At 50.0% G+C, this 26,552-nt stretch overlaps 1 protein-coding gene across 1 annotated transcript in view; it reads right to left on the bottom strand.

Annotated features, from left to right (window-relative positions):
* Window positions 1-26,552, bottom strand: part of LOC138643176 (prostate stem cell antigen-like) — a 33,906-nt gene that overhangs the window by 4,446 nt on the left and 2,908 nt on the right. The window contains exon 2 of the mRNA XM_069732006.1: window positions 17,017-17,121. Within this exon, the coding sequence (XP_069588107.1) occupies window positions 17,017-17,121 (105 nt within the window). The remainder of the gene's footprint in view (window positions 1-17,016; window positions 17,122-26,552) is intronic.

Raw genomic sequence — 26,552 nt, 5'->3', positions numbered from 1 at the left:
CTCCTGTATTATACTCCAGAGCTGCACTCACTATTCTGCTGGTGCAGTCACTGTGTACATACATTACATTACTGATCCTGAGTTACATCCTGTATTATACCCCAGAGCTGCACTCACTATTCTGCTGGTGCAGTCACTGTGTACAGACATTACATTACTGATCCTGAGTTACATTCTCTATTATACTCCAGAGCTGCACTTACTATTCTGCTGGTGCAGTCACTGTGTACATACATTACATTACTGGTCCTGAGTTACATCCTGTATTATACTCTAGAGCTGCACTCACTATTCTGCTGGTGCAGTCACTGTGTACATACATTACATTACTGATCCTGAGTTACATCCTGTATTATATTCAAGAGCTGCACTCACTATTCTGCTGGTGCAGTCACTGTGCACATACATTACATTACTGGTCCTGAGTTACATCCTGTATTATACCCCAGAGCTGCACTCACTATTCTGCTGGTGCAGTCACTGTGTACATACATTACATCACTGATCCTGAGTTACCTCCTGTATTATACTCCAGAGCTGCACTCACTATTCTGCTGGTGCAGTCCCTGTGTACAGACATTACATTACTGATCCTGAGTTACATCCTGTATTATACTCCAGAGCTGCACTCACTATTCTGCTGGTGCAGTCACTGTGTACAGACATTACATTACTGATCCTGAGTTACATCCTGTATTATACCCCAGAGCTGCACTCACTATTCTGCTGGTGCAGTCACTGTGTACAGACATTACATTACTGGTCCTGAGTTACATCCTGTATTATACTCTAGAGCTGCACTCACTATTCTGCTGGTGCAGTCACTGTGTACATACATTACTGATCCTAAGTTACCTCCTGTATTATACTCCAGAGCTGCACTCACTATTCTGCTGGTGCAGTCACTGTGTACATACATTACATTACTGATCCTGAGTTACATCCTGTATTATACTCCAGAGCTGCACTCACTATTCTGCTGGTGCAGTCACTGTGTACATACATTACATTACTGATCCTGAGTTACATCCTGTATTATACCCCAGAGCTGCACTCACTATTCTGCTTGTGCAGTCACTGTGTACATTCATTACATTACTGATCCTGAGTTACATCCTGTATTATACCCCAGAGCTGCACTCACTATTCTGCTGGTGCAGTCACTGTGTACATACATTACATTACTGATCCTGAGTTACATCCTGTATTATACCCCAGAGCTGCACTCACTATTCTGCTTGTGCAGTCACTGTGTACATACATTACATTACTGATCCTGAGTTACCTCCTGTATTATACTCCAGAGCTGCACTCACTATTCTGCTGGTGCAGTCACTGTGTACATACATTACATTACTGATCCTGAGTTACATCCTGTATTATACCCCAGAGCTGCACTCACTATTCTGCTGGTGCAGTCACTGTGTACAGACATTACATTACTGATCCTGAGTTACATCCTCTATTATACTCCAGAGCTGCACTCACTATTCTGCTGGTGCAGTCACTGTGTACATACATTACATTACTGGTCCTGAGTTACATCCTGTATTATACTCTAGAGCTGCACTCACTATTCTGCTGGTGCAGTCACTGTGTACATACATTACATTACTGATCCTGAGTTACATCCTGTATTATATTCCAGAGCTGCACTCACTATTCTGCTGGTGCAGTCACTGTGCACATACATTACATTACTGGTCCTGAGTTACATCCTGTATTATACCCCAGAGCTGCACTCACTATTCTGCTGGTGCAGTCACTGTGTACATACATTACATTACTGATCCTGAGTTACCTCCTGTATTATACTCCAGAGCTGCACTCACTATTCTGCTGGTGCAGTCCCTGTGTACAGACATTACATTACTGATCCTGAGTTACATCCTGTATTATACTCCAGAGCTGCACTCACTATTCTGCTGGTGCAGTCACTGTGTACAGACATTACATTACTGATCCTGAGTTACATCCTGTATTATACCCCAGAGCTGCACTCACTATTCTGCTGGTGCAGTCACTGTGTACAGACATTACATTACTGGTCCTGAGTTACATCCTGTATTATGCTCTAGAGCTGCACTCACTATTCTGCTGGTGCAGTCACTGTGTACATACATTACTGATCCTAAGTTACCTCCTGTATTATACTCCAGAGCTGCACTCACTATTCTGCTGGTGCAGTCACTGTGTACATACATTACATTACTGATCCTGAGTTACATCCTGTATTATACTCCAGAGCTGCACTCACTATTCTGCTGGTGCAGTCACTGTGTACATACATTACATTACTGATCCTGAGTTACATCCTGTATTATACTCCAGAGCTGCACTCACTATTCTGCTGGTTCAGTCACTGTGTACATACATTACTGATCCTGAGATACATCCTGTATTATACTCCAGAGCTGCACTCGCTATCCTGCTGGTGCAGTCACTGTGTACATACATTAGATTACAGATCCTGAGTTACCTCGTGTTTTATACTCCAGAGCTGCACTCACTATTCTGCTGGTGCAGTCACTGTGTACATACATTACATTACTGATCCTGAGTTACATCCTGTATTATACTCCAGAGCTGCACTCACTATTCTGCTGGTGCAGTCACTGTGCACATACATTACATTACTGATCCTGAGTTACATCCTGTATTATACTCCAGAGCTGCACTCACTATTCTGCTGGTGCAGTCACTGTGTACATACATTACATTACTGATCCTGAGTTACCTCCTGTATTATACTCCAGAGCTGCAATCACTATTCTGCTGGTGCAGTCACTGTGTACATACATTACATTACTGATCCTGAGTTACATCCTGTATTATACCCCAGAGCTGCAATCACTATTCTGCTGGTGCAGTCACTGTGTACATACATTACTGATCCTGAGTTATGTCACGATAATGTATGAAATGTAATATGATTTTGTATCTTTGCCTGTTAGCACCCATGCTGTGGGCTTAAACCCCCCTTCTCTCTGTGTTTCTGCTTGCTGAAATGTATGTGTAGAAGAGGTTTTATTGCTTCTAGCTGCATATTCCAGGTTCTGGACAACTTACTCATTCCCTCACCACAAGAATTTATACAACCAGTAGCCGCAATAGACAATTGTACCAGCTGAAACTGGTCTAGGCCTCCCAAAATCCATGAGGGTCTTTGTTCTATTATGATAAGATATTGGGTCACCGATTTAGGCTAGGAAAATAAGTCCATGTTGCGAATCTCCATCAGCGGATCTGTCAGCCACTGTAAGCATGAGCCTTTAAACCCAACGGGGACAAAGTATGGATTTTTCCGGAGCCGTGTGTCCCAACTAGGCCGAATTTGGTACCAATAGAAAGCCAATTGTAAAATAAGAGGAATGAGGGGTGTGTTATGATTCTGACATGTTCTGGAGCGAAGATACGAGAATTATCAGAATTAGTGTTAAATTTGGTAAGTCTGAGGGGAGGGTCTGGGGAAACCAACCCTTTTAGTGAAGACACCAGGCTGCAGTTATAGGTTTTCTGCAAGGCACCCAGCAGTTAGTCTTACCTGAGGAGCTCTTACTGCCAGCCCTGATGAACTGGGATATTGGGAGCTCCGCCCACTAGCCTGGTTTTGCATGAAATGATCTGAACACATGTAAGTGTTAATTTCTCACTTAATCCCTGTTATTTTATAATTACTTTGTACATACTTTCAATTGTCTCTTATTGTAAAATCCTTGTGATATTTTTTTATAAACTGCCTAATCTTTTGGAGTAAGCTATAAAACTACTAGTTTCATTCTTCTTGCTCTAAAACGCACCATACGCCTTCTGAAGAGAATTACGCCAACCTTTTGGGTTGGCTTCGGGCCCATTTAATCGAAGCTGGTGGCAGCATACCTTATTCTGGGTATTTGGGAGTCGTTGTAGTGATGGTGCCGTTGATAATTATTGTTCCTGCCTGAGTGGGAGTAGTTATATTGCCCTCGCCGCAGCGTGCCCAATAGCCAGTACATAGCAGGCAGCCTTTCTGGCGACTAATTACCCTAGGTGCAGTACCTAGTCTGACCTGAGGGTAATTGGGGTGCCAGAGAGCTGCAAGTTCTCAAGCGGAACGGTACAGCGGGATATACATAAATCCCTGCAGTTCGTGGTATATTGAAGAGCAGTGGGATAACTAAAATAAGCCCCTGCTATAAACTGATGTGTTTTCATCACATTGTAGCAGTGTAGCAGTGGAGGGATAACTAAGATAAGCCCCCCTGCACATGTGATAGCCATCTGTTGGCCTAAAGTCACCCCGATCCGTGACGTAGGGGTGAAAGTCACGCTGAGAATAGTGACAAGTTATATCCTGTATTATATTCCAGAGCTGCACTCACTATTCTGCTGGTGCAGTCACTGTGTACATACATTAGATTACTGATCCTGAGTTACCTCCTGTATTATACCCCAGAGCTGCACTCACTATTCTGCTGGTGCAGTCACTGTGTAAATACATTACATTACTGATCCTGAGTTACATCCAGTATCATACCCCAGAGCTGCACTCACTATTCTGCTGGTGCAGTCACTGTGTACATACATTACATTACTGATCCTGAGTTACATCCTGTATTATACTCCAGAGCTGCACTCACTATTCTGCTGGAGCAGTCACTGTGTACATACATTACTGATCCTGAGTTACATCCTGTATTATACTCCAGTGATGCACTCACTATTCTGCTGGTGCAGTCACTGTGTACATACATTACATTACTGATCCTGAGTTACATCCTGTATTATACTCCAGAGCTGCACTCACTATTCTGCTGGAGCAGTCACTGTGTACATACATTACTGATCCTGAGTTACATCCTGTATTATACTCCAGTGATGCACTCACTATTCTGCTGGTGCAGTCACTGTGTACATACATTACATTACTGATCCTGAGTTACATCCTGTATTATACTCCAGAGCTGCACTCACTATTCTGCTGGTTCAGTCACTGTGTACATACATTACATTACTGATCCTGAGTTACATCCTGTATTATAATCCAGAGCTGCACTCACTATTCTGCTGGTGCAGTCACTGTGTACATACATTACATTACTGATCCTGAGTTACATCCTGCATTATACCCCAGAGCTGCACTCACTATTCTGCTGGTGCAGTCACTGTGTACATACATTACATTACTGATCCTGAGTTACATCCTGTATTATACTCCAGAGCTGCACTCACTATTCTGCTGGTGCAGTCACTGTGTACCTACATTACTGATCCTGAGTTATATCCTGTATTATACTCCAGAGCTGCACTCACTATTCTGCTGGTGCAGTCACTGTGTACATACATTACATTACTGATCCTGAGTTACTTCCTGTATTATACCCCAGAGCTGCACTCAGTATTCTGCTGGTGCAGTCACTGTGTACATACATTACATTACTGGTCCTGGGTTACATTCTGTATTATACTGCAGAGCTGCACTCACTATTCTGCTGGTGCAGTCACTGTGTACATACATTACATTACTGATCCTGGGTTACATCCTGTATTATACCCCAGAGCTGCACTCACTATTCTGCTGGTGCAGTCACTGTGTACATACATTACATTACTGATCCTGAGTTACCTCCTGTATTATACCCCAGAGCTGCACTCACTATTCTGCTGGTGCAGTCACTAGTCACTGTGTACATACATTACATTACTGATCCTGAGTTACATCCTGTATTATACCCCAGAGCTGCACTCACTATTCTGCTGGTGCAGTCACTGTGTACATACATTACATTACTGATCCTGAGTTACATCCTGTATTATACTCCAGAGCTGCACTCACTATTCTGCTGGAGCAGTCACTGTGTACATACATTACTGATCCTGAGTTACATCCTGTATTATACTCCAGTGATGCACTCACTATTCTGCTGGTGCAGTCACTGTGTACATACATTACATTACTGATCCTGAGTTACATCCTGTATTATACTCCAGAGCTGCACTCACTATTCTGCTGGAGCAGTCACTGTGTACATACATTACTGATCCTGAGTTACATCCTGTATTATACTCCAGTGATGCACTCACTATTCTGCTGGTGCAGTCACTGTGTACATACATTACATTACTGATCCTGAGTTACATCCTGTATTATACTCCAGAGCTGCACTCACTATTCTGCTGGTGCAGTCACTGTGTACATACATTACATTACTGATCCTGAGTTACATCCTGTATTATAATCCAGAGCTGCACTCACTATTCTGCTGGTGCAGTCACTGTGTACATACATTACATTACTGATCCTGAGTTACATCCTGCATTATACCCCAGAGCTGCACTCACTATTCTGCTGGTGCAGTCACTGTGTACATACATTACATTACTGATCCTGAGTTACATCCTGTATTATACTCCAGAGCTGCACTCACTATTCTGCTGGTGCAGTCACTGTGTACCTACATTACTGATCCTGAGTTATATCCTGTATTATACTCCAGAGCTGCACTCACTATTCTGCTGGTGCAGTCACTGTGTACATACATTACATTACTGATCCTGAGTTACTTCCTGTATTATACCCCAGAGCTGCACTCAGTATTCTGCTGGTGCAGTCACTGTGTACATACATTACATTACTGGTCCTGGGTTACATTCTGTATTATACTCCAGAGCTGCACTCACTATTCTGCTGGTGCAGTCACTAGTCACTGTGTACACACATTACATTACTGATCCTGAGTTACATCCTGTATTATACCCCAGAGCTGCACTCACTATTCTGCTGGTGCAGTCACTGTGTACATACATTACATTACTGATCCTGAGTTACATCCTGTATTATACTCCAAAGCTGCACTCACTATTCTGCTCATGCATTTTTTTATATGGTCCGTCCCAGCCCCTCTCGCCCCCTATAATACAAGGACGCCCCTTGGATCAGCCTTGTACATTCTGCAGTGTTTCCCATATGACACAGACAGTATCAGAGTGTATAGTGTAACACATTAGTTCACATATTACACTACAGAAAATTTTATTTTTATTAGTTCACTTAAAATATAATAGATTAAAGTCAGAAAATCCTCAAGTTTTTGAAAATAGTGGGGGTAGGAGCTGGTGCTAGTAACAGATACAAGAGGGGTCATATAAGCCTGGGCGGGGTATTGCTGAAAGCACTGATGAGGGAGGGAGCGTCACGCTGCCTGTGCCATCATTACCTCGTGTAACGTCCCTGACACATACACTGACAGCGGCGCAATGACGTCATTACTTGGCGCCCAGTGTCCTGAGATGTGCAGGCACTCAGAGGAGCAGGGGAATGAAGAGTGCATTACAGTATATAGAGTTTGCTTATGGGGGGTGCATTATACTATATAGAGTCTGCCTATGGGGAGTGCATTATAGAATATAGAGTCTGCTTATGGGAGTGCATTATACTGTATAGAGTCTGTTTATGGGGAGTGCATTATACTGTATAGAGTCTGCCTATGGGGAGTGCATTATAGAATATAGAGTCTGCCTATGGGGAGTGCATTATAGAATATAGAGTCTGCCTATGGGGAGTGCATTATAGAATATAGAGTCTGCCTATGGGGAGTGCATTATACTGTATAGAGTCTGCCTATGGGGAGTGCATTATAGAATATAGAGTCTGCCTATGGGGAGTGCATTATACTGTATAGAGTCTGCCTATGGGGAGTGCATTATAGAATATAGAGTCTGCCTATGGGGAGTGCATTATACTGTATAGAGTCTGCCTATGGGGAGTGCATTATACTGTATAGAGTCTGCCTATGGGGAGTGCATTATAGAATATAGTCTGCCTATGGGGAGTGCATTATACTGTATAGAGTCTGCCTATGGGGAGTGCATTATACTGTATAGAGTCTGCCTATGGGGAGTGCATTATACTGTATAGTCTGCTTATAGGGTGTGATGCAGTGACACTTGTTACAAGTAGGGGGCGCTGCATGGTCTCCCCAGAATACTCATGGAGGCGTATTTTGGCCATAGGAATGCATGGCAATCGTAGGTATAACTGTCATGATGAGACAAAGTCCGGCGTTATTGTGAATTGCCGGTATCACAGAGGAAGATACTCTGTGCTGTCATCCTGAAGTAAGGTTGTTCTGGGACCTGTAGTCCCACAAGTTTGTATAATTGTGAAGGGAGGCTGGCAGGGCTAGTTATGAGAGCTGAAGAGCACCTGGTGAGGTCATGATCCTGAGTGGCCTCTGTTGGGAGGTCCAGAGTGTGGACTGGATCCCTGAAGAGCACAAGGTGAGGTCAGGGATCCGCAGAGCTGGTGACGGCTACTGTGTGGGGGAATCTACCATCCATCGGTGGGTCTGGTACTGACTAATGTGTGCCCGCCAGGCAAGTTGGTGATCCTCGTAGGCAGCTTCTCTGGAGGACAGGATCCGTGTTATGCCAGCCAGTGGAAACCTGCAATGCTGACAAGCAGGTAATCCAGACTATGTGTGTTTGGCTCCAGAGTGAGTCTGAATATTGGAGTGCATTATACCATATTCTGTAGAGTTTCTACCTATGGGGTGTGCATTATACTATATCGAGTCTACCTATGGGGGTGCAATATACTGTATTTAGTCTGCTTATGGGGATGCATGATACAATATAGAGTCTGCCTATGGGTGCATTATACTGTATAGAGTTTGCCTATGGGGTGCATTACACTGTATAGAGTTTGCCTATGGGGTGCATTATACTATATAGAGCCTGCTTATGGGAGTGCATTTTATTGTATAGAGTCTGCCAATTGGAGTGCATTATACTGTATAGAGTCTGCCTATGGGGTGTGCATTATACTGTATAGAGTCTGCCTTTGTGGAGTACATTATTCTATATAGAGTCTGCTTATGGGGGTGCATTATTCTATATAGAGTCTGCCTATGGGGGTGCATTATAGAATACAGAGTCTGCTAATGGGGTGCATTATTCTATATAGAGTCTGCTTATGGGGGTGCATTATACTATATAGAGTCTGCCTATGGGAGTGCATTATACTATATAGAGTCTGCTAATGGGGTGCATTATTCTATATAGAGTCTGCCTATGGGGGTGCATTATAGAATACAGAGTCTGCTAATGGGGTGCATTATTCTATATAGAGTCTGCTTATGGGGGTGCATTATACTATATAGAGTCTGCCTATGGGAGTGCATTATACTATATAGAGTCTGCTTATGGGGGTGCATTATTCTATATAGAGTCTGCCTATGGGGGTGCATTATAGAATACAGAGTCTGCTAATGGGGTGCATTATTCTATATAGAGTCTGCTTATGGGGGTGCATTATACTATATAGAGTCTGCCTATGGGAGTGCATTATACTATATAGAGTCTGCTAATGGGGTGCATTATTCTATATAGAGTCTGCCTATGGGGAATGCATTATACTATATAGTCTGCTTATTGGGTGCATTATACTGTATAGAGTCTGCCTATGGGGTTGCATTATACTATATAGTGTCTGCCTATGGGGGTGCATTATACTGTATAGAGTTTGCCTATGGGGTGCATTATTGTTGTGAATTCTGTTGTCGAACTCCCTCCTGTGGTCGTGAATGGTACTTCGGCGAGTTCCGTCTGTGGGCTCCCTCTGGTGGCTATGAGTGAAGCTGCTGCTTCTGAGGTTCCTTACACAGGTGACATGGTTTATCCTTTGGTTGGCTGCTCTATTTAACTCCTCTCAGATCATTACTCCATGCCAGCTGTCAATGTTTTTGCATTCGTTCAGTTCGCTCCTGGATCTCTCTGGTGACCTGCCTTCTCCTGCAGAAGCTAAGTTCCTTATAGTCTTATTTTGTTCTCTGTTTTCTTGTCCAGCTGGTTTTCATGATTTTGTCTTGCTAGCTGGAAGCTCTGGGATGCAGAGTGGCCCCTCTGCACCGTGAGTCGGTGCGGAGGTCTTTTTTTGCACACTCTGCGTGGTCTTTGTAGGTTTTTGTGCTGATCGCAAAGTTACCTTTCATATCCTCTGTCTATTTAGTAAGTCTGGCCTCCCTTTGCTGAAACCTGTTTCATTTCTGCGTTTGTGACTTTCATCTTACTCACAGTCAATATATGTGGGGGGCTTCCTTTACCTTTGGGGAATTTCTCTGAGGCAAGGTAGGCTTTATTTTCTATCTCTAGGGCTAGACAGTTCTTAGGCTGTGATGAGGCGCCTAGGTCTGATCAGGAGCGCTCCACGGCTATTTCTAGTGTGTGTGATAGGATTAGGGCTTGCGGTCAGCAGAGCTCCCACATCCCAGAGCTCGTCCTGGGAGAGGTTTAATTATCAGGTCATTCCGGGTGCTCCTAACCACCTGGTCATAACACATTATGCTATATAGAGCCTGCTGATGGGAGTACATTTTATTGTATAGAGTCTGCCAATTGGAGTGCATTATACTGTATAGAGTCTGCCTATGGGGGTGTGCATTATACTGTATAGAGTCTGCCTATGGGGTGTGCATTATACTATATAGAGTCTCCCTATGGGGTGTGCATTATACTATATAGAGTCTGCCTATGGGGTGTGCATTATACTGTATAGAGTCTGCCAATTGGAGTGCATTATACTGTATAGAGTCTGCCTATGGGGGTGTGCATTATACTGTATATAGTCTGCCTATGGGGGTGTGCATTATACTGTATAGAGTCTGCCTATGGGGTGTGCATTATACTGTATAGAGTCTGCCTTTGGGGAGTGTATTATTCTATATAGAGTCTGCCTATGGGGTGAGCAGTATACAATATAGAGTCTGTCTATATTGAAGCCTAGACAGGTAAGCACCTTTGCCTGTTTTTCTGTGGTGATTTTTCTAGAATAGTGGAGTTTTTTTCCTCCTTTTTTTCCTCCTGTTGTGTTTTTTGCTGTTAGACTTGGACTAGCAAGCGTGAGGACCCATGACGTGGGTTGCCAGCTTACGTATTGTGGCCATAATATTAACTAATACCTTACATATTTTGATATATGATATGTTTGATATGTTTTTTTTACTTTTTGAGGTGCAGTTTGGCCCTGATGGCTTTGTAAGTTGTGGTCTCTGTTCACACGGGACGCATTACAGTTAGCACTGGGCAGCCCACCACATAGCGATACTAGTAAGCTATGATCCAGATGCTGTGCATACTCCCTGATTGTAGGCTGTCTGTCTCATTTGGTATTACCGCACCTGTGTAGTTGCCATCTTTACTTGAGCCTGCAGCACCATGATGCATTCAATTTGAGGCCTAGACAGGTAAGCACCTTTGCCTGTTTTTCTGTGGTGTTTCTTCTAGAATAGTGGAGTTTGTTTCCTCTTTTTTTCCCTCCTGTTGTGTTTTTTACTGTATAGAGTCTGCCTAAGGGGGTGCATTATACTATATAGAGTCTGCCTATGTTGGATGCATTATACTGTATACATTCTGCCTATGGGGGGTGCATTATACTGTATAGAATCTGCCTATGGGGAGGGCAGTATACAATATAGAGTCTGTCTATGGGAGTGCATTATACTGTATACTCTGCCTAAGGGGGGTGCATTATACTATATAGAGTCTGCCTATTGGGGTGCATTATACTTTATAGAGTCTGCCTATGGGGAGTGCGGTATACAATATAGAGTGCCCGTGGGGAGTTACAGTAATTTTACTATATAGAGTCTACCTATGGGGGTGCATTATGCTATATAATCTGCCTATGGGGGTGCATTTTACTGTATAGAGTCTGCCTATGAGTGCAGTATACAATCTATATGCCTCACCCATGTGCTCCTTCTTTCTCTGCATCCCGCCCCTGTGTTCCTTCCTCCTCTGCATCCCGCACACGTTCTCCTTCCCTCTCTGCATCCTTCACAAGTGCTCCTTCCCTTTCTGTGTCCCGCACAGATGCTCCGTCCCTCTCTCCGTCCTACACACGTGCTCCTTCCCTCTATGCGTCCCAAACATATGTCCTTTCCCCTCTGCCTCTCACCCATGTGCTCCTTCCGTCTCTGCATCCCGCCCACATACTCCTACCCTCTCTGCATTGCTGAAAATGGGAGAAGTGAAATATGTCTTTGGCTACGTTCACATTAGCGTTGTGCGGGGCAGCATCGGCGACGCAACGCACAACGCATGCACAACGCAGCTTTTTGTGACGCATGCTTTCATTTTTGCATGATTTTTGGCGCAGAAAAAACTGCATCATGCAGCGTCCTCTGCGCCCTGAAGAGTTGAGCCAAAATGATGCATGCATCACAAAACGCAAGACAACACATGTCCATGCGCCCCCCATGTTAAATATAGGGGCACATGACGCATGCGGTCTGGGTCAGATGAAAAAGACTGGAAAAATCAGAAAGAACATCAGCGGTAAGTCACATTTGGAAATGTGCTGTAATCTTTTATATATTTCCGTAAGACTGGTATCTACCACTATGTCACCATATGGCGGTAATATCAACTTTGTTCTTTGTATATAAATTATTTTCAGCAACATTGCAGCCATCTGCTGTGGTTCTCCTCCACTATTAGGGTGTGTTATCTAGTTGTACTCAAGGTTGCCTGGTTTGGGGCCCACTCAGAAGTTTCGCACCCCCTGAACTAAGACCCTATCTATGCCTCTGGTTCAAAGGGATATTCCCCCTATTAACCCTTACTCTGAGTTGCATCTAGCCTCGGAAGTTGGCAGCCCAAAAGCACAATTGGCCAATAAATGCTTAAAATCCCGGAAATGGCTTTAGTTAAATCACTGGGGTCCGCGTCTGCCTCTGGTATATACATAGTAACATAGTAACATAGTTAGTAAGGCCGAAAAAAGACATTTGTCCATCCAGTTCAGCCTATATTCCATCATAATAAATCCCCAGATCTACGTCCTTCTACAGAACCTAATAATTGTATGATACAATATTGTTCTGCTCCAGGAAGACATCCAGGCCTCTCTTGAACCCCTCGACTGAGTTCGCCATCACCACCTCCTCAGGCAAGCAATTCTAGATTCTCACTGCCCTAACAGTAAAGAATCCTCTTCTATGTTGGTGGAAAAACCTTCTCTCCTCCAGACGCAAAGAATGCCCCCTTGTGCCCGTCACCTTCCTTGGTATAAACAGATCCTCAGCGAGATATTTGTATTGTCCCCTTATATACTTATACATGGTTATTAGATCGCCCCTCAGTCGTCTTTTTTCTAGACTAAATAATCCTAATTTCGCTAATCTATCTGGGTATTGTAGTTCTCCCATCCCCTTTATTAATTTTGTTGCCCTCCTTTGTACTCTCTCTAGTTCCATTATATCCTTCCTGAGCACCGGTGCCCAAAACTGGACACAGTACTCCATGTGCGGTCTAACTAGGGATTTGTACAGAGGCAGTATAATGCTCTCATCATGTGTATCCAGACCTCTTTTAATGCACCCCATGATCCTGTTTGCCTTGGCAGCTGCTGCCTGGCACTGGCTGCTCCAGGTAAGTTTATCATTAACTAGGATCCCCAAGTCCTTCTCCCTGTCAGATTTACCCAGTGGTTTCCCGTTCAGTGTGTAATGGTGATATTGATTCCTTCTTCCCATGTGTATAACCTTACATTTATCATTGTTATACCTCATCTGCCACCTTTCAGCCCAAGTTTCCAACTTATGCAGATCCATCTGTAGCAGAATACTATCTTCTCTTGTATTAACTGCTTTACATAGTTTTGTATCATCTGCAAATATCGATATTTTACTGTGTAAACCTTCTACCAGATCATTAATGAATATGTTGAAGAGAACAGGTCCCAATACTGACCCCTGCGGTACCCCACTGGTCACAGCGACCCAGTTAGAGACTATACCATTTATAACCACCCTCTGCTTTCTATCACTAAGCCAGTTACTAACCCATTTACACACATTTTCCCCCAGACCAAGCATTCTCATTTTGTGTACCAACCTCTTGTGCGGCACGGTATCAAACGCTTTGGAAAAATCGAGATATACCACGTCCAATGACTCACCGTGGTCCAGCCTATAGCTTACCTCTTCATAAAAACTGAATAGATTGGTTTGACAGGAGCGATTTCTCATAAACCCATGCTGATATGGAGTTAAACAGTTATTCTCATTGAGATAATCCAGAATAACATCCCTCAGAAACCCTTCAAATATTTTACCAACAATAGAGGTTAGACTTACTGGCCTATAATTTCCAGGTTCACTTTTAGAGCCCTTTTTGAATATTGGCACCACATTTGCTATGCGCCAGTCCTGCGGAACAGACCCTGTCGCTATAGAGTCCCTAAAAATAAGAAATAATGGTTTATCTATTACATTACTTAGTTCTCTTAGTACTCGTGGGTGTATGCCATCCGGACCCGGAGATTTATCTATTTTGATCTTATTTAGCCGGTTTCGCACCTCTTCTTGGGTTAGATTGGTGACCCTTAATATAGGGTTTTCATTGTTTCTTGGGATTTCACCTAGCATTTCATTTTCCACCGTGAATACCGTGGAGAAGAAGGTGTTTAATATGTTAGCTTTTTCCTCGTCATCTACAACCATTCTTTCCTCACTATTTTTTAAGGGGCCTACATTTTCAGTTTTTATTCTTTTACTATTGATATAGTTGAAGAACAGTTTGGGATTAGTTTTACTCTCCTTAGCAATGTGCTTCTCTGTTTCCTTTTTGGCAGCTTTAATTAGTTTTTTAGATAAAGTATTTTTCTCCCTATAGTTTTTTAGAGCTTCAATGGTGCCATCCTGCTTTAGTAGTGCAAATGCTTTCTTTTTACTGTTAATTGCCTGTCTTACTTCTTTGTTTAGCCACATTGGGTTTTTCCTATTTCTAGTCCTTTTATTCCCACAAGGTATAAACCGCTTACACTGCCTATTTAGGATGTTCTTAAACATTTCCCAATTATTATCTGTATTCTCATTTCTGAGGATATTGTCCCAGTCTACCAGATTAAGGGCATCTCTAAGCTGGTCAAACTTTGCCTTCCTAAAGTTCAATGTTTTTGTGACTCCCTGACAAGTCCCCCTAGTGAAAGACAGGTGAAACTGTACAATATTGTGGTCGCTATTTCCTAGATGCCCGACCACCTGCAGATTTGTTATTCTGTCAGGTCTATTAGATAGTATTAGGTCTAAAAGTGCTGCTCCTCTGGTTGGATTCTGCACCAATTGTGAAAGATAATTTTTCTTGGTTATTAGCAGAAACCTGTTGCCTTTATGGGCTTCACAGGTTTCTGTTTCCCAGTTAATATCCGGGTAGTTAAAGTCCCCCATAACCAGGACCTCATTATGGGTTGCAGCTTCATCTATCTGCTTTAGAAGTAGACTTTCCATGATTTCTGTTATATTTGGGGGTTTGTAACAGACCCCAATGAGAATTTTGTTACCATTTTTCCCTCCATGAATTTCGACCCATATGGACTCGACATCCTCATTTCCTTCGCTAATATCCTCCCTTAAAGTGGACTTTAGACAAGACTTTACATAGAGACAAACCCCTCCTCCTCTCCGATTTTTACGATCCTTTCTAAACAGACTGTAACCCTGTAAGTTAACTGCCCAGTCATAGCTTTCATCTAACCATCTCTCGGTTATTCCCACTATGTCAAAGTTACCTGTAGATATTTCTGCTTCTAGTTCTTCCATCTTGTTTGTCAGGCTTCTGGCGTTTGCGAGCATGCAGTTTAGAGGATTTTGTTTTGTTCCAATCTCCTTGCTGTGGATTTTTTTAGAAATGTTCTTACCTCCCTTCTGAGTATGTTTTCCTGGACAGTGTTTTCCTGGACATATAGACAGTGACACCTGCATGGAGGGGTCATCTGCCCTAACTATGCCCGGAAGTGGCCATGGAACGCAATGTGCTCTCCAAATCACAGATGCGTTCCACGTCTGGGGTAGTGATGGACGTAGAGAGTTGGGGCGCACATGTTCAAGAGGTAATCAAAACATCGTATCTCCCCAAAAAGGTACCAATAAGGTACCAGCTCAAGCATAAAAAATAAACCCTCACCCAGGAAAATGGCGACACAAGTGAAATTTTTATTTCTTATTTTTTTTCACCACTTAAATGAAAAGAACCTAGACATGTTTGGTATCCGAAAACTCGTAATGACCTGGGGAATCATATTGCTAGGTCAGATTTAGCTTTTAGTGAATGTGGTAAGTTAAAAAAAATACAAAAACAATTGTGTATTTGCAGTATTTTTGCAGTTTCACCGCATTTGGAATTTTGTTCTCATTTTCCATTTCATTACATAATTTCATTGTATTATGTATGGTGTCATTCAAATGTAAAACTCGTCCTGCAAAAAAACAAGCCCTCACACGGCTATAGTGACTGAAAAATAAAAAAGTTCTGGCTCTGGGAATAAGGGGAGCAAAAAATGGTAAATTGTCAGGTGATGAAGAAGTTAAGTGAACTAATAAAATCCCGTTTTCTGCTGTGCGATTTCTGGAACGGAGCGTTCGGCCGTTGTGACCCGGCCATTGTGACCCGACCGTTGTGACCCGGCCATTGTGACCCGACCGTTGTGACCCGACCGTTGTGACCCGGCCATTGTGACCCGACCGTTGTGACCCGGCCGTTGTGACCCGGCCGTTGTGACCCGGCCGTTGTGACTCGACCGTTGTGACTCGACCGTTGTGACCCGGCCATTGTGACCCGACCGTTGTGACCCGACCGTTGCGACCCGGCTATTGTGACCCGACCGTTGTGACCTGGCCATTCTAATCCGGCCGTTCTGACCCGGCCATTGTGACATGACCGTTGTGACCCGACCATTGTGACCCGACCATTGTGACCCGGCCATTGTGACCCGGCCGTTGTGACCCGGCCTTTGTGACCCGACCGTTGTGACCTGGCCATTCTGATCCGGCCATTCTGACCCGGCCATTGTGACATGATCGTTGTGACCCGACCGTTGTGACCCGACCGTTGTGACCCGGCCATTGTGACCCGGCCATTGTGACCCGGCCATTGTGACCCGACCGTTGTGACCTGGCCATTCTGACCCGGCCAATGTGACATGACGGTTGTGACCCGACCGTTGTGACCCGGCCGTTGTGACCGTTGTGCACTTACTTCTCGCTGTCCCACAGTACGGGGTGGTCCCGCTGCAGTTTGTCACCGTCATACAGGGGTCATCACTGATCGCCATAGTGCAGGTGTAACAGAGCGCGGTGGAGCCTGAAAGCACAAGAGCAACAATCATGGTCGGCACAGACAAGACTGACAGCAGTGACGTGCGGGGTTCTTACCTCACCGGATACAGGGCCCCTCTTAGGGGAGAACAGGAACATCTACAGAGAGGAGAACAGCGACATCCACAGCGCCCCACAGAGGGGAGAACAGGAACATCCACAGCGCCCCACAGAGGGGAGAACAGCGACATCCACAGCGCCCCACAGAGGGGAGAACAGTGATATCTACAGCGCCCCACAGAGGGGAGAACAGGAACATCCACAGCGCCCCACAGAGGGGAGAACAGCAACATCCACAGCGCCCCACAGAGAGGAGAACAGCAACATCCACAGCGCCCCACAGAGGGGAGAACAGTGACATCTACTGCGCCCCACAGAGAGGAGAACAGCAACATCCACAGCGCCACACCGAGGGGAGAAGAGCGACATCCACAGCGCCCCACAGAGGGGAGAACAGCGACATTTACAGCGCCCCACAGAGGGGAGAACAGCGACATCCACAGCGCCCCACAGAGGGGAGAACAGGGACATCCACAGCGCCCAACAAAGGGAAGAACAGCGACATCCACAGCGCCCCACAGAGGGGAGAACAGCGACATCTACAGCGCCCCACAGAGGGGAGAACAGGAACATCCACAGCGCCCCACAGAGGGGAGAACAGCGACATCCACAGCGCCCCACAGAGGGGAGAACAGCGACATCCACAGCGCCCCACAGAGGGGAGAACAGCGACATTTACAGCGCCCCACAGAGGGGAGAACAGCGACATCCACAGCGCCCCACAGAGGGGAGAACAGGGACATCCACAGCGCCCCACAAAGGGAAGAACAGCGACATCCACAGCGCCCCACAGAGGGGAGAACAGCAACATCCACAGCGCCCCACAGAGGGAAGAACAGCGACATCTACAGCGCCCCACAGAGGGGAGAACAGCGACATCTACAGCACCCCACAGAGGGGAGAACAGCGACATCCACAGCGCCCCACAGAGGGGAGAACAGTGACATCTACAGCGCCCCACAGAGAGGAGAACAGCGACATCCACAGCGCCCCACAGAGGGGAGAACAGCGACATCCACAGCGCCCCACAGAGGGGAGAACAGGGACATCCACAGCACCCCACAGAGGGGAGAACAGCGACATCCACAGCACCCCACAGAGGGGAGAACAGTGATATCTACAGCGCCCCACAGAGGGGAGAACAGCGACATCCACAGCGCCCCACAGAGGGGAGAACAGCGACATCCACAGCACCCCACAGAGGGGAGAACAGTGATATCTACAGCGCCCCACAGAGGGGAGAACAGGAACATCCACAGCGCCCCACAGAGGGGAGAACAGGGACATCCAAAGCGCCCCACAGAGAGGAGAACAGCAACATCCACAGCGCCCCACAGAGGGGAGAACAGCAACATCCACAGCGCCCCACAGAGAGGAGAACAGCAACATCCACAGCGCCCCACAGAGGGGAGAAGAGCGACATCCACAGCGCCCTACAGAGAGGAGAACAGTGACATCCACAGCGCCCCACAGAGGGGAGAACAGCGACATCCACAGCGCCCCACAGAGAGGAGAACAGCGACATCTACAGCGCCCCACAGAGGGGAGAACAGCGACATCCACAGCGCCCCACAGAGGGGAGAACAGGGACATCTACTGCGCCCCACAGAGAGGAGAACAGCAACATCCACAGCGCCCCACAGAGGGGAGAAGAGCGACATCCACAGCGCCCCACAGAGGGGAGAACAGCGACATCCACAGCGCCCCACAGAGGGGAGAACAGCGACATCTACAGCGCCCCACAGAGGGGAGAACAGCGACATCCACAGCGCCCCACAGAGGGGAGAACAGGGACATCCACAGCGCCCCACAAAGGGAAGAACAGCGACATCCACAGCGCCCCACAGAGGGGAGAACAGCGACATCTACAGCGCCCCACAGAGGGGAGAACAGGAACATCCACAGCGCCCCACAGAGGGGAGAACAGCGACATCCACAGCGCCCCACAGAGGGGAGAACAGCGACATCCACAGCGCCCCACAGAGGGGAGAACAGCGACATTTACAGCGCCCCACAGAGGGGAGAACAGTGACATCTACAGTGCCCCACAGAGAGGAGAACAGGGACATCTACAGCGCCCCACAGAGGGGAGAACAGGGACATCTACAGCGCCCCACAAAGAGGAGAACAGCGACATCCACAGCGCCCCACAGAGGGGAGAACAGCGACATTTACAGCGCCCCACAGAGGGGAGAACAGTGACATCCACAGCACCCCACAGAGCCGAGAACAGGGACATCCACAGCGCCCCACAGAGGGGAGAACAGCAACATCCACAGCGCCCCACAGAGGGGAGAACAGGAACATCCACAGCGTCCCACAGAGGGGAGAACAGTGACATCTACAGCGCCCCACAGAGGGGAGAACAGGAACATCCACAGCGCCCCACAGAGGGGAGAACAGTGACATCTACAGCGCCCCACAGAGGGGAGAACAAGAGCATCCACAGCGCCCCACAGAGGGGAGAACAGGGACATCCAAAGCGCCCCACAGAGGGGAGAACAGGGACATCTACAGCGCCCCACAGAGAGGAGAACAGCAACATCCACAGCGCCCCACAGAGGGGAGAACAGGGACATCCAAAGCGCCCCACAGAGGGGAGAACAGGGACATCTACAGCACCCCACAGAGGAGAACAGCAACATCCACAGCGCCCCACAGAGGGGAGAACAGGGACATCCAAAGCGCCCCACAGAGGGGAGAACAGGGACATCTACAGCACCCCACAGAGGGGAGAACAGCGACATCCACAGCGCCCCACAGAGGGGAGAACAGCGACATCCACAGCGCCCCACAAAGAGGAGAACAGCGACATTTACAGCGCCCCACAGAGGGGAGAACAGGGACATCCACAGCGCCCCACAGTGGGGAGAACAGCAACATCCACAGCGCCCCACAGAGGGGAGAACAGGGACATCCACAGCTCCCCACAGAGGGGAGAACAGTGACATCTACAGCGCCCCACAGAGGGGAGAACAGGAACATCCACAGCGCCCCACAGAGGGGAGAACAGCGACATCCACAGCGCCCCACAGAGGGGAGAACAGCGACATCCACAGCGCCCCACAGAGGGGAGAACAGGGACATCCACAGCGCCCCACAAAGGGAAGAACAGCGACATCCACAGCGCCCCACAGAGGGGAGAACAGCGACATCTACAGCGCCCCACAGAGGGGAGAACAGGAACATCCACAGCGCCCCACAGAGGGGAGAACAGCGACATTTACAGCGCCCCACAGAGGGGAGAACAGGGACATCCAAAGCGCCCCACAGAGAGGAGAACAGCAACATCCACAGCGCCCCACAGAGGGGAGAACAGGGACATCTACAGCGCCCCACAGAGAGGAGAACAGCAACATCCACAGCGCCCCACAGAGGGGAGAACAGCGACATCCACAGCGCCCCACAGAGAGGAGAACAGCGACATCCACAGCGCCCCACCGAGGGGAGAACAGGGACATCCACAGCGCCCCACAGAGGGAAGAACAGCGACATCCACAGCGCCCCACAGAGGGGAGAACAGCGACATCCACAGCGCCCCACAGAGGGGAGAACAGTGACATCTACAGCGCCCCACAGAGGGGAGAACAGGAACATCCACAGCGCCCCACAGAGGGGAGAACAGTGACATCCACAGCGCCCCACAGAGGGGAGAACAGCGACATCCACAGCGCCCCACAGAGGGGAGAACAGGGACATCCACAGCGCCACACCGAAGGGAGAACAGGGACATCCACAGCGCCACACCGAGGGGAGAACAGCGACATTTACAGCGCCCCACAGAGGGGAGAACAGCGACATCCACAGCGCCCCACAGAGGGGAGAACAGCGACATCCACAGCGCCCCACAGAGAGGAGAACAGCGACATCCACAGCGCCCCACAGAGGGGAGAACAGTGACATCTACAGCGCCCCACAGAGGGGAGAACAGTGACATCTACAGCGCCCCACAGAGAGGAGAACAGCGACATCCACAGCGCCCCACAGAGGGGAGAACAGGGACATCTACAGCGCCCCACAGAGGGGAGAACAGGAACATCCACAGCGCCCCACAGAGGGGAGAACAGGGACATCCAAAGCGCCCCACAGAGAGGAGAACAGCAACATCTACAGCGCCCCACAGAGGGGAGAACAGGAACATCCACAGCGCCCCACAGAGGGGAGAACAGGGACATCCACAGCGCCCCACAGAGGGGAGAACAGGGACATCTACAGCGCCCCACAGAGGGGAGAACAGGAACATCCACAGCGCCCCACAGAGGGGAGAACAGGGACATCCAAAGCGCCCCACAGAGAGGAGAACAGCAACATCTACAGCGCCCCACAGAGGGGAGAACAGGAACATCCACAGCGCCCCACAGAGGGGAGAACAGGGACATCCACAGCGCCCCACAGAGGGAAGAACAGCGACATCCACAGCGCCCCACAGAGGGGAGAACAGCGACATCCACAGCGCCCCACAGAGGGGAGAACAGGAACATCCACAGCGCCCCACAGAGGGGAGAACAGGGACATCCACAGCGCCACACCGAGGGGAGAACAGGGACATCCACAGCGCCACACCGAGGGGAGAACAGCGACATTTACAGCGACCCACAGAGGGGAGAACAGCGACATCCACAGCGCCCCACAGAGGGGAGAACAGCAACATCCACAGCGCCCCACAGAGGGGAGAACAGGGACATCCACAGCGCCCCACAGAGGGGAGAACAGCGACATCCCCAGCGCCACACCGAGGGGAGAACAGGGACATCCACAGCGCCACACCGAGGGGAGAACAGGGACATCAACAGCGCCCCACAGAGGGGAGAACAGCGACATCCACAGCGTCCCACAGAGGGGAGAACAGCGACATCCACAGCGTCCCACAGAGGGGAGAACAGCGACATCCACAGCTCCCCACAGAGGGGAAAACAGGAACATCCACAGCGCCCCACAGAGGGGAGAACAGGGTCATCCACAGCACCCCACAGAGAGGAGAACAGGGACATCCACAGCGCCCCACAGAGGGGAGAACAGCGACATCTACAGCGCCCCACAGAGGGGAGAACACGGACATCCACAGCGCCCCACAGAGAGGAGAACAGGAACATCCACAGCGCCCCACAGAGAGGAGAACAGCGACATCCACAGCGCCCCACAGAGAGGAGAACAGCGACATCCACAGCGCCCCACAGAGAGGAGAACAGCGACATCTACAGCGCCCCACAGAGGGGAGAACAGGGACATCCACAGCGCCCCACAGAGGGGAGAACAGGGACATCCACAGCGCCCCACAGAGGGGAAAACAGCGACATCCACAGCGCCCCACAGAGGGGAGAACAGGGTCATCCACAGCACCCCACAGAGGGGAGAACAGCGACATCCACAGCGCCCCACAGAGGGGAGAACAGGGACATCCACAGCGCCCCACAGAGGGGAGAACAGCGACATCCACAGCGCCCCACAGAGAGGAGAACAGGGTCATCCACAGCACCCCACAGAGGGGAGAACAGCGACATCCACAGCGCCCCACAGAGGGGAGAACAGGGACATCCACAGCGCCCCACAGAGAGGAGAACAGCGACATCCACAGCGCCCCACAGAGAGGAGAACAGGGACATCCACAGCGCCCCACAGAGGGGAGAACAGCGACATCTACAGCGTCCCACAGAGGGGAAAACAGCGACATCTACAGCACCTCACAGAGGGGAGAACAGGGACATCTACAGCGCCCCACAGAGAGGAGAACAGGAACATCCACAGCGCCCCACAGAGAGGAGAACAGGGACATCTACAGCGCCCCACAGAGAGGAGAACAGGGACATCCACAGCGCCCCACAGAGGGGAGAACAGTGACATCCACAGCGCCCCACAGAGGGGAGAACAGCGACATCTACAGCGCCCCACAGAGGGGAAAACAGGGACATCCACAGCGCCCCACAGAGGGGAGAACAGGGACATCCACAGAGCCCCACAGAGGGGAGAACAGCAACATCCACAGCGCCCCACAGAGAGGAGAACAGGGACATCCACAGCGTCCCACAGAGGGGAGAACAGCGACATCTACAGCGCCCCACAGAGGGGAAAACAGGAACATCCACAGCGCCCCACAGAGGGGAGAACAGCGACATCTACAGCGCCCCACAGAGGGGAGAACAGGAACATCCACAGCGCCCCACAGAGGGGAGAACAGCGACATCCACAGCGTCCCACAGAGGGGAGAACAGCGACATCCACAGCGCCCCACAGAGGGGAGAACAGCGACATCCACAGCGTCCCACAGAGGGGAAAACAGGGACATCCACAGCGCCCCACAGAGGGGAGAACAGCGACATCCACAGCGCCCCACAGAGGGGAAAACAGGGACATCCACAGCGCCCCACAGAGGGGAGAACAGGAATATCCACAGCGCCCCACAGAGAGGAGAACAGCGACATCTACAGCGCCCCACAGAGGGGAGAACAGCGACATTTACAGCGCCCCACAGAGAGGAGAACAGCGACATCCACAGCGCCCCACAGAGGGGAGAACAGCGACATCCACAGCGCCCCACAGAGGGGAGAACAGTGACATCCACAGCGCCCCACAGAGAGGAGAACAGCGACATCTACAGCGCCCCACAGAGGGGAGAACAGGAACATCCACAGCGCCCCACAGAGGGGAGAACAGCGACATCCACAGCGTCCCACAGAGGGGAGAACAGCGACATCCACAGCGCCCCACAGAGGGGAGAACAGCGACATCCACAGCGTCCCACAGAGGGGAAAACAGGGACATCCACAGCGCCCCACAGAGGGGAGAACAGCGACATCCACAGCGCCCCACAGAGGGGAAAACAGGGACATCCACAGCGCCCCACAGAGGGGAGAACAGGAATATCCACAGCGCCCCACAGAGAGGAGAACAGCGACATCTACAGCGCCCCACAGAGGGGAGAACAGCGACATTTACAGCGCCCCACAGAGAGGAGAACAGCGACATCTACAGCGCCCCACAGAGGGGAGAACAGGGACATCCACAGCGCCCCACAGAGGGGAGAACAGCGACATCCACAGCGCCCCACAGAGGGGAGAACAGTGACATCCACAGCGCCCCACAGAGAGGAGAACAGCGACATCCACAGCGCCCCACAGAGGGGAAAACAGCGACATCCACAGCGCCCCACAGAGGGGAGAACAGCGACATCCACAGCGCCCCACAGAGAGGAGAACAGCAACATCCACAGCTCCCCACAGAGGGGAAAACAGGAACATCCACAGCGCCCCACAGAGGGGAGAACAGGGTCATCCACAGCACCCCACAGAGAGGAGAACAGGGACATCCACAGCGCCCCACAGAGGGGAGAACAGCGACATCTACAGCGCCCCACAGAGGGGAGAACACGGACATCCACAGCGCCCCACAGAGGGGAGAACAGGGACATCCACAGCGCCCCACAGAGGGGAGAACAGGGTCATCCACAGCACCCCACAGAGGGGAGAACAGCGACATCCACAGCGCCCCACAGAGGGGAGAACACGGACATCCACAGCGCCCCACAGAGGGGAAAACAGCGACATCCACAGCGCCCCACAGAGGGGAGAACAGGGTCATCCACAGCACCCCACAGAGGGGAGAACAGCGACATCCACAGCGCCCCACAGAGGGGAGAACAGGGACATCCACAGCGCCCCACAGAGGGGAGAACAGCGACATCCACAGCGCCCCACAGAGAGGAGAACAGGGTCATCCACAGCACCCCACAGAGGGGAGAACAGCGACATCCACAGCGCCCCACAGAGGGGAGAACAGGGACATCCACAGCGCCCCACAGAGAGGAGAACAGCGACATCCACAGCGCCCCACAGAGAGGAGAACAGCGACATCTACAGCGCCCCACAGAGAGGAGAACAGGGACATCCACAGCGCCCCACAGAGGGGAGAACAGCGACATCTACAGCGTCCCACAGAGGGGAAAACAGCGACATCTACAGCACCTCACAGAGGGGAGAACAGGGACATCTACAGCGCCCCACAGAGAGGAGAACAGGAACATCCACAGCGCCCCACAGAGAGGAGAACAGGGACATCTACAGCGCCCCACAGAGGGGAGAACAGGGACATCCACAGCGCCCCACAGAGGGGAGAACAGTGACATCCACAGCGCCCCACAGAGGGGAGAACAGCGACATCTACAGCGCCCCACAGAGGGGAAAACAGGGACATCCACAGCGCCCCACAGAGGGGAGAACAGGGACATCCACAGAGCCCCACAGAGGGGAGAACAGCAACATCCACAGCGCCCCACAGAGAGGAGAACAGGGACATCCACAGCGTCCCACAGAGGGGAGAACAGCGACATCTACAGCGCCCCACAGAGGGGAAAACAGGAACATCCACAGCGCCCCACAGAGGGGAGAACAGCGACATCTACAGCGCCCCACAGAGGGGAGAACAGGAACATCCACAGCGCCCCACAGAGGGGAGAACAGCGACATCCACAGCGTCCCACAGAGGGGAGAACAGCGACATCCACAGCGCCCCACAGAGGGGAGAACAGCGACATCCACAGCGTCCCACAGAGGGGAAAACAGGGACATCCACAGCGCCCCACAGAGGGGAGAACAGCGACATCCACAGCGCCCCACAGAGGGGAAAACAGGGACATCCACAGCGCCCCACAGAGGGGAGAACAGGAATATCCACAGCGCCCCACAGAGAGGAGAACAGCGACATCTACAGCGCCCCACAGAGGGGAGAACAGCGACATTTACAGCGCCCCACAGAGAGGAGAACAGCGACATCTACAGCGCCCCACAGAGGGGAGAACAGGGACATCCACAGCGCCCCACAGAGGGGAGAACAGCGACATCCACAGCGCCCCACAGAGGGGAGAACAGTGACATCCACAGCGCCCCACAGAGAGGAGAACAGCGACATCTACAGCGCCCCACAGAGGGGAAAACAGCGACATCCACAGCGCCCCACAGAGGGGAGAACAGCGACATCCACAGCGCCCCACAGAGAGGAGAACAGCAACATCCACAGCTCCCCACAGAGGGGAAAACAGGGACATCCACAGCGCCCCACAGAGGGGAGAACAGGGACATCCACAGCACCCCACAGAGGGGAGAACAGCAACATCCACAGCGCCCCACAGAGAGGAGAACAGGGACATCCACAGCGTCCCACAGAGGGGAGAACAGCGACATCTACAGATCCCCACAGAGGGGAAAACAGGAACATCCACAGCGCCCCACAGAGGGGAGAACAGCGACATCTACAGCGCCCCACAGAGGGGAGAACAGGAACATCCACAGCGCCCCACAGAGGGGAGAACAGCGACATCCACAGCGCCCCACAGAGGGGAGAACAGGGACATCTACAGCGCCCCAC

The sequence above is a fragment of the Ranitomeya imitator genome, chromosome 6, assembly GCF_032444005.1.
Source record: "Ranitomeya imitator isolate aRanImi1 chromosome 6, aRanImi1.pri, whole genome shotgun sequence".
In the NCBI taxonomy this organism is placed as follows: Eukaryota; Metazoa; Chordata; class Amphibia; order Anura; family Dendrobatidae; genus Ranitomeya; species Ranitomeya imitator.
The sequence above is the reverse complement of the archived record's forward strand: the minus strand, read 5'-3'. Positions and strand labels throughout refer to the sequence as shown.